Here is an 18,245-nt window from a genome sequence, read left to right as displayed (position 1 = left end):
TTTTTTATTGTTTAACCTAACGATTATGCAGACGTGCTACCTGATGGAAAGTAGTCAACGCCGCCTATGGACAACACCATTTGCAACACCAGAGGAGTCGCCAATGCATCCCGGCTTTGAAGGAGAACTCCTTTTGCACCTTTTTTGAAGAGCCACATGTCATAGCGCTCTGGGAATACCTCAGGAGGAAACTCATTCCACATCTTACACGTTCGTGGCAAGAACGTCCGCGCAAACCGAACCGTGGAGGACCGCCACGAGTCCAACTGATGTCGATGGAATTTTATTCTTCGGCGAGTGGTGCGATGGAAGAATGGTGACGTAGGCACCAGGTCAAACAGTTCCTCGAAACACTCGCCATTGCAAAGCCGGTAGAACACACAGAGGGAACCTATGTCCCTCCGCAAGCTGTATTCTGGTTTGAAGGATGTGGTAAGGGAGATATACTTTCCAGGGTGTTCAGGTGGACTAGTCTTATCTGGGGTTGATTATAGCTGTCCTTAGCGGTAGGGGCTACTTAAGTCAGGTGGACTGCATGCATGCCACTTCTATTTTATTAAAAAATATACGTATTAATATTATTATTTTATTATGAAATTATGTTGGCAGGTAAATTATCAACGATTAATGAGAACGATATATCGAAAAATTTCTTGGATGCATCGCGTGACATATCATTAGTGAATAGTGATAATGAACAAAGCATTAATGCTGATATGGATACATCACAACCATCCTCCAATCTCGTCACTGATGTACAACCACAGTTAGCGATCAAAGATGACACTATAAAAGAATTACAAGCAACCATCTCTGCTTATGAAGAACAAATCACCTCCTTAGGAAATATTAACAAAGAATATGAAACAATGCTAGGTAGTTGTAAAGATAACATTTCTCGCCTAGAAAAAGAAGTTGTAGACCATAAAAATGCCGTAGATAGCTTAAATAAAATTATAGAAACTCAAACCGAAAACATAGAATCAGTAAATGTTGATATAGAATCATATAAAAAGCTTATTCAAGAATTGCAAGTTAAATTAAAAAGGGACGATAATATAAATATAAATGACAACCAATTAGAAAACTTAATTGCAAATGAAGAAACCTTTATAGCAAATAACGAAAACATTAGGAATATTATAATATGCTTAAGATTGTCATTGCAATCAAAAAATAAAGAGATAGAAACATTAAAAACATCACTCGAAAAAAATAATGTCAATGCTAATATTGAAGAAGAACTAAGTACCAAAAATAAAGAAGTTGCAGCTTTGACTGAAGATATACAAAGGCTAAAAATTCAAATCGACGATAACGTTATCACAATAAATAAAATGCTTTTAGAACAAAAGAATTGGTCTGAAGTCGAAGAGCAGCTGAGTTCGAAATTAAACGAATTAGAAGAATCCAAGAGTAATTTGACGAAAGAAAATGAACGACTTCGGAAACAAGCTGAGGAACAGCAAGCGGCTCGTGAAGAACTTGATGAAAAAATATTGAAGAGAGACCAAGAATTTACATCTACATGTGAAAAGCATACGAAGGAAATTGAAGACATGTGCCATAAAATTAATACACTAGAAGAGGAGAATTTATCAAAAGATAGTATTATAACTTCGCTTAACAAATCACAAGAAGAAACACAGGAACATTTTATGCAAGCCAAATCTGCGTTACATAAAGTACAAAGTATCATGACAGTCTTAACGGGAAATATCCAAAACGTTCCTGATATAATTGACAATTTCGTGTCACTTTTTAATACTCTAAGCAACAATTTAAGTCGTCTGGAGAAAATAGCTTCTGAAATAATATCACAAAAAAGAGGATTGGTAGAACTCATAGAAACGTGCGAAAAAGAATATGTCAATATCGAAAAACAAATAAATGATATTATAGAAAACTTAGAAGATGCTGATTTAGAGAAATTCGAATGTTTAGAACAAACTCTATCATTGGAAAGATTTAACGAAACACACGTAGATACAAATAACAGTAATGCAATGCCTAACGAAATGCAACAGTTGTTACACGAAAGACAATCAGCTTATAAAAAGATGTATGGTAGTATAGAAAAACTGATTGGGGTTTTGAAGATGAATCGATCACATTACCAACAAAAATTACATAGCAAAGACATTGAAATTGATGCACTAAAAGTTAACATTGTAAATTGTCAGAATAATTTGGAAGTAAAAAGTAAAGAGTCACTTATCGCTCTACAAGAAAAAGATGACGTCATTAAAAAAAGAGATCAGTTTTTAAATAAAATCTTAAACAAATCTACGGACATATTGTTGTATTTTAATATAGAAAATAACATTTCTTGTAACTTACAAGATGATGACGATAATATACATGAACTCATACTCTTAACACTAGACAAGATCGCGAATTACATAGAGATTACAAACAACAAGCACGAAAGTGATAATATAGAAGAAGTATTAATGGAAGCCAAAAAAGAAATTCGAGAACTAACGGAACAGAATCTCAAATTTATGAAAGAAATATCTCGTATAGAGAATGCAAACGTGGATTTATCTGAGGCGCTAGATAAAATACGCGAAGAAAATAAAATGTTGGCAGAGGACTTAGAAAATAGTAGTAACGTGCTTGAACTTTTGCGAAAGGAATTGACTTGTAAAGTGAAGGAAATGGAATGTATAGAAGCAAAAGCTCAACAGTCGAAAGATCAATTAGTCAACCTAGACTTCTTAATGAAAGAACAAATGCATGCCCTTCAATTAGAAAATATGGATTTAAGATCAAGATATGTAGAGTCTGTGAAAATGGACGATAAATATAATGATGAACACAGCGAGTCTGATAGTAATAATGATAGTAGTAGTTATCAAAGATCAATTTGTTTAGATATTAATACAGATTTAAAATCGCCACAAAGTTTATTAACGTTGTGCTGTAATAGAATAATAGACGCCATACAGCCTAATGAAAATAAGTCCCTTAATGCTTCAAGTCATGGCTCGAATATGAATATAAATGAGAACGATCAACAACATACAACTTGTCGATGTGATAATATGGAAACTGAGTTAAAAGAAATAATGAATGAAAATTCAAAGCTTAGATCTACGGTAGACCAATTGGAAAACAATAACAAAGAATTGTTAAAAGAACACAGTGAGGTACAAAACGAGGTAAAGTTGCTCTTAGATATTAGTTACGAGTTGCAAAAAAAAGTAGTTAATCATAGAACAAATTTATCTACATTGACTGCCACAACTTACGCCGAAAACAAACTTTTGAGTTCTCAAATTAAGTTCTTACAACATCATCATAATCGATTCCACCACGTGTGTCAAAGGGACATACCGGAATTCAAAAAACAATTGCAGGAACTCATGACACTACTCAAAACCGAACAATTAATACCAAATGATACATTTAAAAGGTTCTCTCTGCCTAACGCTTTGGATGCTACGTCTTTACATTCTAATTTCAAAAACGAATCCACTTTAGACGGGGACCTTTTAATGTTAGACACAAACATAACATTAACGACCACAGGCGACACTACACTCGTTGGTCACGACCAGACGTGCTTCGACGCTACTCAGATATGTGTATACAATGAAGTTGCCTGCCAAACCACTGATTTAAGTTCAATAACAGATGAAAATTTGTTGAATTCCCAGATATTAATTAACCCGAACGAAAATAATGAACTTGTAGAAAAATTAGAAGAGCTTAAGAAGGAAAATAACAAATTACGTGATTTAGTTGATGATTATATGATAACAAAGAAATCTAAAGTAGATAATCAAACGAGTCCTATCAAACCTAAGAATAGTGATGACAGTTTCTCAGAAGCTTTAAATTATGAAGATCTGTTAAATACCCAAGAACACCATCTAAAAGAAATAGACTCACTTAGCCAAAAGATATTATCTCTCGAATCCGAAAAAGCTGATATTCTACAAAAATACAATAACCTTTTACTTGAAGTTCCTTCAACAGACGCTTTAGTTAAAAAGTTAAATTTGTTAGAAAAAGAACATACTTGCAAGACAAATGAACTAGACTTATTAAAATCTGTGCTGAATAATAAGAAAGAAGAAATGATTACATTGCAAAACGAAAATGACAGTCTTTCAACGCAAGTCATGGAAGCTATATCCGAAGTTGACGATCTTAAAAAGCAACACGATAACTTAGAATTACTTAACTCTCAACTGACTGAAAGATACACAAAACTGCAACATGACATGAATACGCTGGAAGCTAATTATGAGAGTGTTATGTGTTCAGAGTGCCCTCGATGCGAATCTAAAAATAAATTGATCAGATCTTTACAGGAAAAACTTACGTCGGAACCACACGCACGGCTCAGTAGAAGTTTCAGTGACTCTGAAAGATCATCAAATTATAATACGATATGTACATTACAGAGTGAATTGCACGCAGGGAAGGAAGATTGCAATAAACTGAAGGAAGAGGTTACTACTATTAAAAATCATCTAGACCGTAGTAATCTTTCTATGGGCCAGGAAATGGACCTAGATGATAGTTTGGGAGAACCAAATAATTTCGCCTACGCCAAAGATTTTGATTCAGTAGAATCTAATCGTAATATGCCAGATATCCCAGAAGAACGTCCATTAGATATATATGGTCTCGACAAGACTGACTGCTTTAACTATTTCATAGAAATAACTGGTGCTGATAAAGAAGACTTTAGTTACGATATTAAAATTATAGACGTTATGAAAATGCTGTATAATAATATTATAGCTAAGCATTCTAATGAAGTAGAGAATTTAATTAATAAGCTTCGTGATTTTGAAGATTCGAAAAAAGAATTACAATCACAACTTGAAAATATCACCAAAGAATATTCTGAGCAAGCCAAACAGTTGCAAGAGAAAGATAGTAATCTTGAAATGATAGAAAATGTGCTCACAAATATTAAAAACAATAAATTGCACACACATAATAAAGATGCTGAAAGTGACGACATAATTCAAATTTTCAAGGATAGTATTTTGAAACCACTTGATATTCAATTTGGGATTAACAGTACAGTTGTGTTTGATTCCGTTCTTAATATGGTATTTAACAAATTTAAGAGTAAGTTAGATAGCAAAACTGATCAATGTTCAAAATTAGAGGATGAATTTAATACGATTAATAATAATATAATACAGCTGAAATCTCAACTAACACAAAAAGAGAAGGATTATGATTTATTAAAGAAGCAAAAGGATAAAATCCAAGAAATAAGTAACGCTGTCACATTGGACATTGTGAAAAAAGAACAAGAACTTCATAGAATTATTACTGATGGTTGTACAAAACTTTCACAAAACAACATCCTTGAACATGAAGATATCAGTCGTCTATTACCACTGTCTAAAAATGTAGAGACAATATTTGATTTAGTTGTGAAACATTTTAACGATAAAAACATTAGTGGTGTGAAAGAACAGAATAATAATCTCTCTCAAGAAGTTGCAAATTGTAAAACGATAATTGAAATGAAAGACTTAGAACTACGAAATTTAACAGGATGCTTACAAGGAAAAGAGAGTGACCTATCGACCCAGACAGCCTTAATTAAAGACTTAAAGCAAATATATGACAAGAAGGTCGAAGAAAATAATACTAACCTGAATATCATACATAGAATGCATGAGGAAATAAATATGTTAAAGGAATCTTTGTTAAATAAAGATACGTCATTACAAACATTACAAAGTAGCTTAGTGGAGAAACAAAAACCATTAGAGGATAAAGTTAAGGAATTGCTACAAAGTATAGACAACTTACATAGTGAGATAGCAAACCTAAAATCGATCAATGAAAAGATTGTTAAAGAAAAAGATGATTACGCAAAACAATTGGAGGAATCTAAAAACACTATTCAGCTAAATAAAAAAGAGCTAGAAACAATGACTTCGGATATATTAGTTCTAAAAGAATCTGTTAAAGAAAATGTGAATTTGATTGAAAATTTGAAGCAGGAGATTAAATTGTTGTTTGAACAAAACACTAAACTAAATGAACAACTTCAAGAAAAGACAAAAGACTGCTCTCGGTTAGAAAACAATATAAAAACGCACGAGAAAACTGCTGAAATACAAAGCCGAATGATTATGAGGTAAATTCCTTACTATCTTAAATAGTTAATATTTCTTAGCTACGTTATACCAAAACGGTTCTTGAGCCATTACTTTCTCTGAATTGAATATTTGATTTTGGACAATATTCCAGATAAGAAACTAATATTTACTAATCGACCCCTGGACCATAGTTCTGTATTTCAAATTTAGAAAAACTTGACCAACATATAGAAGACTAACAGACTAACAGAAGTTATATAAGTTTTCTGTGCCCGATTTCACTCAGTACCCCTAATATCTATAGTTAGTTATAGATTTTTATGAGTGGCATAAACTGGCATGATATGCCATGCAGTCAAAGCGCTTGGTATTTCAATAATATCTAAAAAAAAAGTATAGTTAATAAAATCTTAAGTCACTAATATTTATTCTTTTTAAAGGTTGCAGAAACAAAAAGAAGACGATAGTGCTAAAGACAAAGAAATCGAAGAACTAAAGCAGAAGTGTACAGCACTTCAAAAGGAATGTGATTCGTTGAACCAAGGCATTAATAATTGCAAAGAAGAAATTCAAGTTCTGGGGAGCGCTAAACAATCCTTAGAGGTATGTTTTAAAAAAATTGCTTGATGTTCATAATGTTGTGTATATTTTTTATTTCACCTAAATAGAATATATATTAGAGTTTATTAGTCTGTAGTCATTAACTATTTATTGATTGTGGTTTTATTTGTACGAAGGTAGCTGCAATAAGAAAGTTATACAAAGTAGACATGCTTTAACTTTAATTGCCGACTCGTGTGGCGGAGCGGTCATTATACCGGTATGATGCACAAATGGTTCCGGGTTCAATCCCCGGTGAGACATATCTAAATGATAAATTTGGATATCTGTTCTGGGTCTGGGTGTTAGTATTATAGTGTTCGTCTTTTTATAACTTCATGAGAACCATGACACAGGGAATCCTACTGTGGGGCTAGCTATGAGTATAGAAAGCGGTTTTTTCTTAGGAATCAAAATAAAAGAAGATTGTAATAATATCGGAATATTATGAATAAATATATGATCCATACTTCCATAGTATTGCATTTATATTTAATCATCACTTTTCCAACAGATGCAAATACACGAGCTGCAAACAGAGTTGCAAGAGGCGCACAAGCCGCGACTGTCGATGGACCGCATGTCAGACGTGTCGCGTCGCCGCCGCCAGTCGCTCCTCGACTCCAAGCGGATGTTTGACGATAAGGATGGAGACGGTATATAATAAATATTCTCTAATTATACTAATTTCATGGAAGTGAAAAAACTTTCCTTCAAATAAATCTCCTATGGTGATATTTTTGTTTATATGAGTATGATTACCTTTCGTTAGACTGTAGGTCTCATTACCTAAGTTGTAAAAAAAATTGATACGATTTCTCGTTAATATTCACTTGTGTGTGGAGTGAGCTCTCATGTACTGGTGTCTCTATGGACCAGTAGTGTCAATAAAACAGTATCAAATCTTGAACGTGCCATGACTAATATTGAAACACGTTCTTTTCGCAGATCATAACAAAATGGAGGTTGTAAGCAGATCTCATTCAAAAACTGAGGACTCCTTCATGGACACTGACGGTATTGAATCAAATCGAAGCACGCCACTACGTTTAAGCAAAGGGTACGTATTTATTTCAAACAGATAAGGGCTTCGTTATCACCAATAGAATGTTAACAAATACCTTTATAGTTTTAATTAAAGTGTTGTTATAACAATCTATATTATGTTTAGAAGGTAGATTTTATGTAAATAAAATGTTTTATGTTTCAGGCGAGACAGTTCCCAGTGCAAGAATGATCAGGTTAGTTGTTATAAAACACGCATTTCAACTTTAACTTTAGTCAAAATATGTCTTTTAGTATTTCAATTTCGTTTCACTATGTAGGACATATTATTATAATCATACTAACATATTGTAAATCAGCGGCTGGACCATAATTTATGTAATGGCGGGCCTCATTAGGAAGCAGTCTCTAAATTTGGACGACGAAAAAATATGTTAGATACTCGGGCCGCAATGACAGGTTCTAAGAAGACCCTCCGAACCGCTAGCAAAAGTTGTGACCCGCGGGTCACGGTGTTGACACTACGAACAGTCAATACCCATTGAAGTGTTCTACGTATCGTAGCACAATGTTTTTGAAGTTTTATTTTTTAACGGTGCATGACAACTCGCTTCTACGTAGAACAAGGCTGCCGCGTCACACTGCATCGCATTAAATTCGCTTATCAACGCCTCTGATCGCTTTGAATCGCGTACGTAGGACGTGGTAGTAATACCATTTTGGAACGTTTGTAACAGAGCGAGGAGGACCCGCCGTCGCGGCCGAGCAGCGTGCTGGCGGCGCGGCGGCGGCGGCAGAGCGCGCACGACCTGCACCGCAGCGTGCTCTCGCAGACACCCTCGCCGCACGGTAAGTGGTAACACACGTTATTGTTATTATTATTTATAATATAGTAGATTTTTTATTTTGAAGGTGGTAGAACCCTTTGTGGTTCGACTCCGGCGGCACCACCGCCACACCTATTTCTGCCTAATGACAGCAGTGTTAGGCGCTGCTGTGTTCCGGTTTGAAGGGTGTGGTAAGGAGACATACTTTTCCGAGGCGTTCCAGCTTAGTCCTCAAGGGTAGCGGCGCACCGTGGCCGACCTCAGGTAGGAATATCTAATCCTATCTGGGTTTGATTACAGATGTCCATGGGCGGCAGTAGCCACTTACCATCAGATAGACTGCATGCTCGTCTGCTACTTTTATATTTTAAAAAAGGATGCCCTGGTTTTAATATAACTATGCAATTATACCAAAATTGACCTGCTTTGAGCATTTTTGGCTATTTCTTATAGTTTCGGATTTAGTCATCAAAGCAATTTTTTTTTTTTTTTTCAAAATGAACTCGTTCGATTCCCGGCTTGGTAAAAAATATAATGGTGTAGATATTCGATTTGTATTTTTCAGATTTACCTCGCAAGCTTTCGGATCTCAAAGATTTTGAAAAAATTGTTAATCATCACAGTGATAGGTATGTATGTAATAATCAACTATTTCGTTTAATCTGAATAATGGATTTATTTTTTAAATCACAATTTAAATACATAAAATGGTACTTGTAAAATCAATTACCATTTTTCTTTTACGAATTAGTGAGGTGATGCAATTGAAGAATCAGCTGGCGTCTTGTCAAGAAGAGTTAGAGGATCTTAAGGAAAAATACAGGGAGTTAGACGAGGAATGTGAGACTTGCGCTCAATACCTGCAAGAGAGAGACAGCCAGTGCTCGCGACTCAGAAAGGAGAAACTGGCTTTGGAGGTGACACTACTTACTTATTAAAAATTATAATCCAAAAATATGTATGTTTGTGTGAATAAATGACTGTTTGTGTGTGGTTGCTTTTTTCTGTGTGAGGATTATATTATCTTTGTACGTAATATGTAACGATATGGTAAAAGTTTAATTTATTCTTTTTCAGCAAGTTGTAGCAGAGTTGAAGGCGAAATCGCAACAGCCTGGTATGAATAGATCTGGCTGCAAGAACAGTTTTTGTGACGCCGCTGTTAACACCGATGAAGGTTAGTAAAGGAGAATGCCCATTCTTGGTACTGATTTTTCTCATACGTCAAAATGAAAGTAATATTAAAATTATTTTTTGATTTTTTTAAATAATTTGTCGATCAGAATAGTTTCTTTGAACAGGGGATTCCATTTAAGATAAAATAAGACGAAATGTTGATTGTTGTTCTTAAAAATTAAAATGGCGGCATTTTATACTCGGAATTCAATAAGATCTATTAGTGTTTTGACTAATGATTTTTCTCATGCGTCAAAATGAAAGTAATATTAAAATTATTTTTTGTTTTTTTTACATAGTTTGTCGATCAGAATAGTTTCTTTGAAGAGGGGATTCCATTTAAGATAAAATAAGACGAAATGTTGATTGTTGTTCTTAAAAATTAAAATGGCGGTATTTTATACTCGGAATTCATTATTTTAGGTTTTTCGGATTACTTTAGGTTTTTTTTACCTACTACCTTTAAAAGAATATGTTAATCGAACTACATTATAGGTATCTACTATCAGTTAAAACCGACCATCAATCTATCGTCGGATATTTTCGATTTTGAGGTTATGTAACATTTCGGTAAATAACTTCAGAACCCGGGTCCTGATCTAAAAAATAATTATTGGTGGTAGTATTTGGTTAATTATACATCGTCCACAACAAGTTTCAATTTGATGCAACTCTGGACGGTGGTCCATACTTTCATGGGCATTGTCCTTTCGTATTATTCAAATATATGTTATTTTTCGCATTTGTGAAACATAATTACAGCTTAAAACGCGTTTTACACTAAATATGTATTTTACACTAGACAATATAGACTTTTGGTATTAAAAATTGAACTTTCCAGTAATTACCTTGCGTGTGGTATCTATAATATACATTGATAATTTGATAACAATAAAAATCTCTTCCCATGTCCAGACTGGACGAATCTTCACTCTGTGGTCGTCGATCGTATGTCATACAACGCGGAAGTTGAGAAGAACAAAAAACTGACCAAAGCCATTGAGGAACTGCGCTTTAAGAAACAGGACCTCAAAAACACAATAGCCAAAATGCAGAAGGCCTTAGAGAAGAAATCCTTACAGGATAACAGGTATGAACCACGTCATAATCATCTTGATATCGCTAGTGTCGTAAATGTGTCGTAGTTTTTTATCACTACCCTCTTAACGAATGTCAAACAATTATGTCATCATGACGTAACACCGACCACTAGAGGAGCGGCTAGTTTTACTGGCAGTTCGATCGTAGATTCTGACCGCTCTACGTGTTCGGTGGAACGTCTTAATAATAAAGTCACAATTATATAATAACGCGTGAGCTCATGTAAACGTTCTTTATAGTGAAAGAAATTCCGAAGAGACTGCTATTGAATTGCGTCTGAAATCGTATTCTAGTGTAACTTTCTGTAAATTGTAGTGGTTCCCAGATGTTCAAGAGTATGAATAATAAAATTAACAGTCTTATGGTCGTGGCACTTTTGACAAGCTTATACATATTGAATGAAACAATACATTTCTACTTTTTATTTCCCAATATGTTTGTTATAGGGAACTGGAAGCGACAAAGTCTGAGCTTCACGCGTGCAAGCAAGAGTTGGAAGAGCTGAAGGAACGGTACAAAGAGCTGGATGAAGAGTGCGAAACCTGCGCAGAGTACCTGCGGGAAAGGGACGCACAATGTCTAAAGCTGAAGGAAGCTAAGATTGCACTAGAGGTATGTGACATGAACAAAGAATATAAATAGACATCATTTTGGTTTAAAAAGTGTGGAAAAGCTTGCTGTATATACACTAGGCGTTATTATTTTGTCTTCAAAAATACCATAGTATCTATGAGATATCCGTGATATCTATAGGCAATGGTGGCCATTTAATGAATTGTATTTTGATTCCTATTTTATTTTCCTTAAATGCACCATCGGTAATAATTACAAATTAAATGTCTCGAAACTTTTTAGTGTCTCGGCGTTATCGCCGTGAACCATCCATTTTAATTTATAAACCAGACTCATTTAATAGTCTCATGTTAACCATGAAAATGCTTCAATAAAAAAACGAACTTGCCGTTTTCCTCTTTTAAAAAAAAATAACTAATTTCTTTCCAGGCTAAGCTGAAGGAGTACGAAGAAGACGCGAACAACATTACGCTTACAGTGAGAAAGAAACGGCAAACATTGCACGATCAGAACAGACTCTCTACTACAGTGGAGTTTGTGGACGCTTCGACTGAGACTAACGAAGGTAATTATTTAATGGGAAACATTAGATGCATAGACTAGAATGTACATAAAACGGAAAATTTGTACCTGCATTGGAATGACAGGTGTGCCGTATGTCGAAAATTGGTCTTACCAACTCCCCAAACACTCGTGGGCTCTTGGACAACAACTTTGTTAAAGATTGCTTTATCAAATGCATAGATTCCGATTCTATAACTACTTACGAATTATAAAATTAATTAAAACAACCTTTTCCCACGGACTAAATTGTGAATCTAAACCATTCTCAAGTCCCCTTGAACACACATAACAAATTTCATCAAAATCATTCCAGTCGTTTAGGAGGAGTTCAGTGACATACACACGCGCATATGTATATCATTGTGTATTGTTTTAGATTTCCTGAGTTACCAGGTGGAAAAAGACAATTCGCGGCGGATATCAGATGATGACCAAATAAAGGAGTTAACACGACTTAAAATGGTTAGTTCCTTTATGTTTACCTTTTTTTTCTCCTTGTTCATTAAATACCGTTCCAGGAAAAGCAACAGCGGAATTGACCTTAATTTTGTATAGATGTAGATAAATTGTCAATTTTAACTATATTATTGTTACTTTAGAAATTAGAAGAGGCAGTGATCTATCTAAACGCTCGTTCTACTTCCTTTGAACAAAAATAAGCATGTAGGTAATGGTTATGGCAATTGTGCGGTCGGCATAGAATAATATTACTTCTAATCTTTCTGCGAAAGTCGTATTCTGCGAATAAACATCTACAATATTGATATCACCAGTTTGCCCACTGAACCGTCTACTGTGGTAATACGTACAATCAAGAGCAGTAGCCACTACGGTAAGCTATAAAAAGATTAGTCGTGGTATGTTAATATGTTTTTTTTTATAATATAAGAGTAGCAGACGAACATGCAGTCCACCTGATGGTAATTGGCTACTGCCGCCCATGGACATCTGTAATCAATCCCAGATAGGATTAGATATTCCTACCTGAGGTCGACCACAGATGCGCCGCTACCCCTGAGGACAAATGGAACGCCTCGGAATAGTCTGTCTCCCTTACCTAACCGTTCAAACCGGAACACAGCAGCGCCGTTAATATGTATTGCATATGACTGATGGTCAATATTGGTTATCGAGCGTTACTGTTTCTATCCGCAGGCATTGCGGCAGTTGGCGCAACAGAAGGCAGCTCTAGAGCAGCGCGTCGCAACGCCGTTGTACGTGGCGACTGGAAGCGCCATCGTACAGGTACCGATGACTTCGATATTAACTTTAAGGGTCGGTACATATCTGACGGAAAATCCGTCACGTATTATCGGTCGCGTTACCCTAGAACAGATTAATTCAATTCTATAATAAATAATTCAACCTTTCACACCTAACCGATGATGCGTTAGTGCTTCGAGCATACAACGTCTGATACGCTCGTCGCATTTTCCGTCAGATATGTACCGATCTTATATCTGTTATACATCTACTCTTAAAGAATGTCGAATACGTAGTATTGTATGTATTTGAATATTGAATAAATTTAACATGTAGGATAATGAAAAATAATACCAGATCTCGAGTACCCAAACTGAAATAAATTTATGTTATAATTATTATTTAAAAACAAGGTATTTGTAACTTCATTTAATTATTCATATTCTTAAAAACACCCTTACATGCTGAGGCATATCGAAAAACATCGTCAATTTTATAGTCAGAATGGTCAAAAAACGTCTAATTTCGTTATATATAATTTTTAAGTAATATAATTCATAATATATATATATCTTAAAATAATCATTTTGCAGAATCAACAACTCACGGATGTGATGAAGGAGAACCAAAAACTGAAAAAGATTAACGCGAAGCTAATAACTATTTGCAAGAAACGCGGCAAGACGCTCAGTGAATCGAACAGGGAAAACCAAGACCCGTCCGAAAACATCTGAATTCATAACTTGTAAGAAATACAAATACTCTAAAAGCTGGACTTATAATACTTATTATAGAACATGTTTAGGTGAGAAGTGAGGGAGATAAATTATACAAAAGGATGTGTATCAGCGCTGAATGGAGAGTACTAGTACCGCATATAATAAAGTAAATGCCTATGCCCTATTGTGTGTGTGTATGTACCTACTAAACAGCTATCAAGTGGTAAAACATACATGCAATTGCCTGGATTAAGAATGTGTCATCAATTCCTAGTCGGTCGATTATCATTATTAATTTAGGTGTGTTGACCATACACTATATAGTTTATTAAACCCCCTCTTATCACCTGTACGTGGATATTAAATTTAATTAAAGTGCAATTATGCTAATGTCTCTATTTGTATAAATGTTTCTGTGATAAGAGTCTCAATTATTTAATACTCTTTTCAGTTGCTTACACGCTTGCATTAAATGACATTTATATTAATATTTTGTTAGTACAAAGGTATATTTTTTCAACATTATCGATAATGATGCAACAAATCCACGCCGATTTTGTAAAGGTGTAATGTGAATAGTGTCTGACTGAAATGCTTTGTCAACATTCCAGAAGCATTTAGTAGTAATTATATATAATTATTGTGAATATTTTCGTTCCACCAATTATTGTGACTTGGTGCCATTGTATGTAGATAATAAGCATTTATTCATTACGTTAAATTTCAACTAATTATTCTTTCATACATCGAAAATTGCATCGACGAATTATCGCATTTTAATTTTTATCAGATAAAAGTATTGTTTTCTAAGTTTTTTTGTACGCCAAATACATGAGTAAAATATTTTCAGTATTATTTTTAATGAACAATTTTCAGTTTTAAATGGCGTTCAATTTTTAATTCAATTTTAATCATGAATCTAATTGCATAAACGCACATAAATACTTTATACTCAATACGTGCCTTTTAGATTGAAAAGTACGAAATATTTATATTAGATTGTACTTAATGTTTATTGCCAGATTATAATAACACTGATTTTATCATATATGTTTTGTCTTCGTAGTTGCATTAGCGGCGTAATGTTTTTTGTGTGTAATTGTAATATACGTATGAGAATGTTGAGTTTATTTTTAAATAAAACATACGGTAGCAAGTAATTTATTAATTTTTAAGTCTTCAAGCCACAAATTATTGTAACAATGCCAAATAGCAGCAACGTATGAACAAATCATCAATAATAATTTAACTAAATACATGGTTAACTATTTTTATAATGATTGTAACGGTGCCTGTCGATTCAATAAATTAATTGATTGCAAACTGAATTTGTTTTAAACTTCGGGTCCCAAAAAGCATTGAATGCTGTCGATTATTATACTCTAACGAAGCTGAGTCTCGGGGTGGTGAGGACATTCAGCAGAGCCACCATTGTTTAATACAAGATCTTAAGATGAAGCTAATAAAAAATCTCAAGCTTCTAATGAGTCTAAATTAATTTCTTGGAAAAATAGCTTTGAGGGTACTTATAACCAAATTTGTAAAACATTCACTTTATATATCAAACAAAATCCGTAGTTCCTAGAGATAATGTCTACATTGTGTGGCTTTGCTTCAAGCTCTATTGAGGTAAAGTCAATACTACCGTAATACTAATTAATGAATTACGAGTACCTTGAACGCCATTCGAAGTACAATTAGTAAAATTTAAAATATCTAAAATGTGTGAGAAACTAACTTCATGTCACTTAGTGATAATGTCTACATTGTGTGGTGTTAATATATGTGAGCAATTCAACTTATTAGACAAAAATCCCCCAACAATAGATATAGACGCGGATAGCCTTTAAAAAGAGAGAAAAGTAGACAAAGCATAATGAACAAAACGCTTCGGAGCATAATGAACAAAACGCGAAATAAGCACCGCTCTCAAAAAGTACAAATCGCAAAATGTACAAAATGCAAAATGTACAAACGCAAAATGAACACAACCCGCAAAAGGCAAAATATACAAGAAGAAGTACTCAAGAAATATAAAGTAGTACTTTAGAAATAAATTGCGAAAAAAACCTTGTGCCGTTTTGTTAAGCTCCTAAACATTTACAATGTTTAGTATTACAAAATCAGTTAATACAAAATCTTGAGATTCTAATGGGTCAAATTAAATTTCTTGGAAAAAACAGCTTTGAGGCTATTTATAAACAAATTTGTAAAACATTTACTTTATGTATCAAACAAATCCGTAGTTTCTAGTGATAATGTCTACATTGTGTAGCTTTGCTATAAGCTCTATTGAGGTAAAGTCGATACTACCGTAATACTAATTAATGAACTACGAGTCCCTTGAACACCATTCGATGTGTAATTAGTACAATTTAAAATATCTAAATTGTGTGAGAAACTAAAATCATATCACTTAGTGATAATGTCTACATTGTGTTGTTTTAATGTATGAATGCGTTCAAATCGTATTGGCAAAGTAAAGGTTTTTAACCATCTCACATAATGATTATGTTTACATTGTGTGGTTTTGTTACATGTTTCACAAAGCAGCAAAAGTGTCTTTTTTGCAGTTAAAGACGTTAAGAAACTTCTCTAATACTGAAATATTTACATTGTATTTTTAACACTGTAATCAGTATTTTACCACTAAATCTTATTCATTTATCTAATGATTATGTTTACATTGTGCGGTTTTGTTACATGTTCCGTAATGAAGCTAACTTCTCTAATAGTGAATATAGAAATAAATCTCATCGCCATAGCAAATTGTATGACTTCACCTACTCGCAACAACTTCACAGCAAACTAGCAGTTTGGCGCGGACTATAACAGCGTGCAATTAAATATTGTTTGCTGAACAAAATCTTTCTTCATTTATCTAATGATTATGTTTACATTGTGCGGTTTTGTTACATGTTCTGCAGTGAGGCAAACTTCTCTAATAGTGAAATATTTACCTACATTGTATTTTAACACTGTAGTCAATATTTTACCACTAAATCCCATTACAATGCTCATTGGTCAAAGTTGTCTTCATGGCAAAATTATTTTATGTTATCTTTAATTAAGTATAATGACCAAGTTTGTAAATCATTTACTTTATGTATCAAACAAAATCCGTAGTTCCTAGAGATAATGTCTACATTGTGTGGCTTTGCTTCAAGCTCTATTGAGGTAAAGTCAATACTACCGTAATACTAATTATTGAATTACACGTACCTTGAACACGATTCGAAGTGTAATTAGTAAAATTTAAAATATCTAAAATGCGTGAGAAACGAAAATCATATCACTTAGTGATAATGTCTACATTGTCTAGTTTTAATGTATGTATGAATGCGTTAAAATCGTATTGGCAAAGTAAAGGTTTTTAACCATCTCACATAATGATTATGTTTACATTGTGTAGTTTTGTTACATGTTCTGCAGTGAGGAAAACTTCTGTAATAGTTAAATATTTACATTGTATTTTACACTGTAATCAATGTTTTACCACTAAATCTTATTACAATGGTCATTGGTCAAAATTGTCTTCATGGCAAAATTATTTTATGTTATCTTTAATTAAGTATAATGGCCAATTGGCCAATACCCTTCTTACTATATTTTATTTACACAAATCGAAAGATTCGAACTCTCAAATTTTTGAATGAAATTTCGTGGAAATAAGATACTCAGTATTAGTAATATTTGCAATTGTGTACCTAAATTCGGTATAGTTTATTAAATGTATTTAATAAAGGACATTATTTTTTTTTATTTATTCAATCCATAGTTAAACTAAATACTATGCTAGTGAACCCGCCTAGCGAGTCCATTTAAATTAGTATGTAGTGCCGGCGACTCCAATGTGAAATATAGGCTGCACCTCAGAAGGAATTAATGAAATCGTATTGGCATTGATCGTGTTTATTTTTTGCTTAAAATTGTGTTTTAACCCTTTTTCTGCTGTTTTTTTTTTTGTAATAGTACAGTGTTGAGGTGCTTTAATGCATGACGAAGCAGTGGCGAGGTGCGGTGACAGATGCACGAGGAATGGTGAGGCGAGGGGGTAAGGTGTATGAATGACGACGCCATCATTATTATTTCAATATTGGAAAAAAAATATTTTTGGTTGAAAAGATTTGTTAAAAAATATCTCTTCCTCCTTCTTTTATTGTACATCATACACTCAAGAAATATGACGTCATATTTCATTATAATGCGTTATAGTAATAGAGCATTATAGTGTTCATGGGCTTATTATACACTCACTCCGAGTCCTGGTCTGTGATACTGGCGTATGTGCCCGAAGCGGGCCGGGAACCTCCAAAAATTATAATGTTGCATACATTTTAGAGCTTATGTTTCGTAATTTTTAGGTTGTTATTTAATTAATAAAACAACAA

The 18,245-nt window shown here is 33.8% G+C and overlaps 1 protein-coding gene across 2 annotated transcripts in view; it reads left to right on the top strand.

The window, feature by feature from the left end:
- The window catches only part of LOC140751974 (uncharacterized), a 28,202-nt gene extending 13,025 nt beyond the window's left edge, over positions 1–15,177 (top strand). Inside the window, exons 14-29 of one of the 2 annotated variants that reach the window (XM_073086128.1) lie at positions 610–3,164; positions 3,663–6,124; positions 6,527–6,689; positions 7,201–7,342; positions 7,635–7,746; positions 7,897–7,927; positions 8,429–8,540; positions 9,084–9,147; positions 9,270–9,435; positions 9,596–9,695; positions 10,610–10,784; positions 11,242–11,407; positions 11,798–11,933; positions 12,309–12,394; positions 13,088–13,177; positions 13,729–15,177. In XM_073086128.1, coding sequence (XP_072942229.1) covers positions 610–3,164; positions 3,663–6,124; positions 6,527–6,689; positions 7,201–7,342; positions 7,635–7,746; positions 7,897–7,927; positions 8,429–8,540; positions 9,084–9,147; positions 9,270–9,435; positions 9,596–9,695; positions 10,610–10,784; positions 11,242–11,407; positions 11,798–11,933; positions 12,309–12,394; positions 13,088–13,177; positions 13,729–13,869 — 6,701 coding nt within the window. In that variant the 3' untranslated portion in view covers positions 13,870–15,177. Of the gene's footprint in view, positions 1–609; positions 6,125–6,526; positions 6,690–7,200; positions 7,343–7,634; positions 7,747–7,896; positions 7,928–8,428; positions 8,541–9,083; positions 9,148–9,269; positions 9,436–9,595; positions 9,696–10,609; positions 10,785–11,241; positions 11,408–11,797; positions 11,934–12,308; positions 12,395–13,087; positions 13,178–13,728 lie in introns of both variants that reach the window. The other variant, XM_073086127.1, reaches the window with a different exon arrangement.
- Positions 15,178–18,245: the final 3,068 nt, after the last annotated feature.

The sequence above is a fragment of the Epargyreus clarus genome, unplaced genomic scaffold, assembly GCF_041222505.1.
Source record: "Epargyreus clarus isolate Ecla_fem2 unplaced genomic scaffold, WU_Ecla_fem_2.2 ptg000023l, whole genome shotgun sequence".
In the NCBI taxonomy this organism is placed as follows: domain Eukaryota; kingdom Metazoa; phylum Arthropoda; class Insecta; order Lepidoptera; family Hesperiidae; genus Epargyreus; species Epargyreus clarus.
The sequence above is the reverse complement of the archived record's forward strand: the minus strand, read 5'-3'. Positions and strand labels throughout refer to the sequence as shown.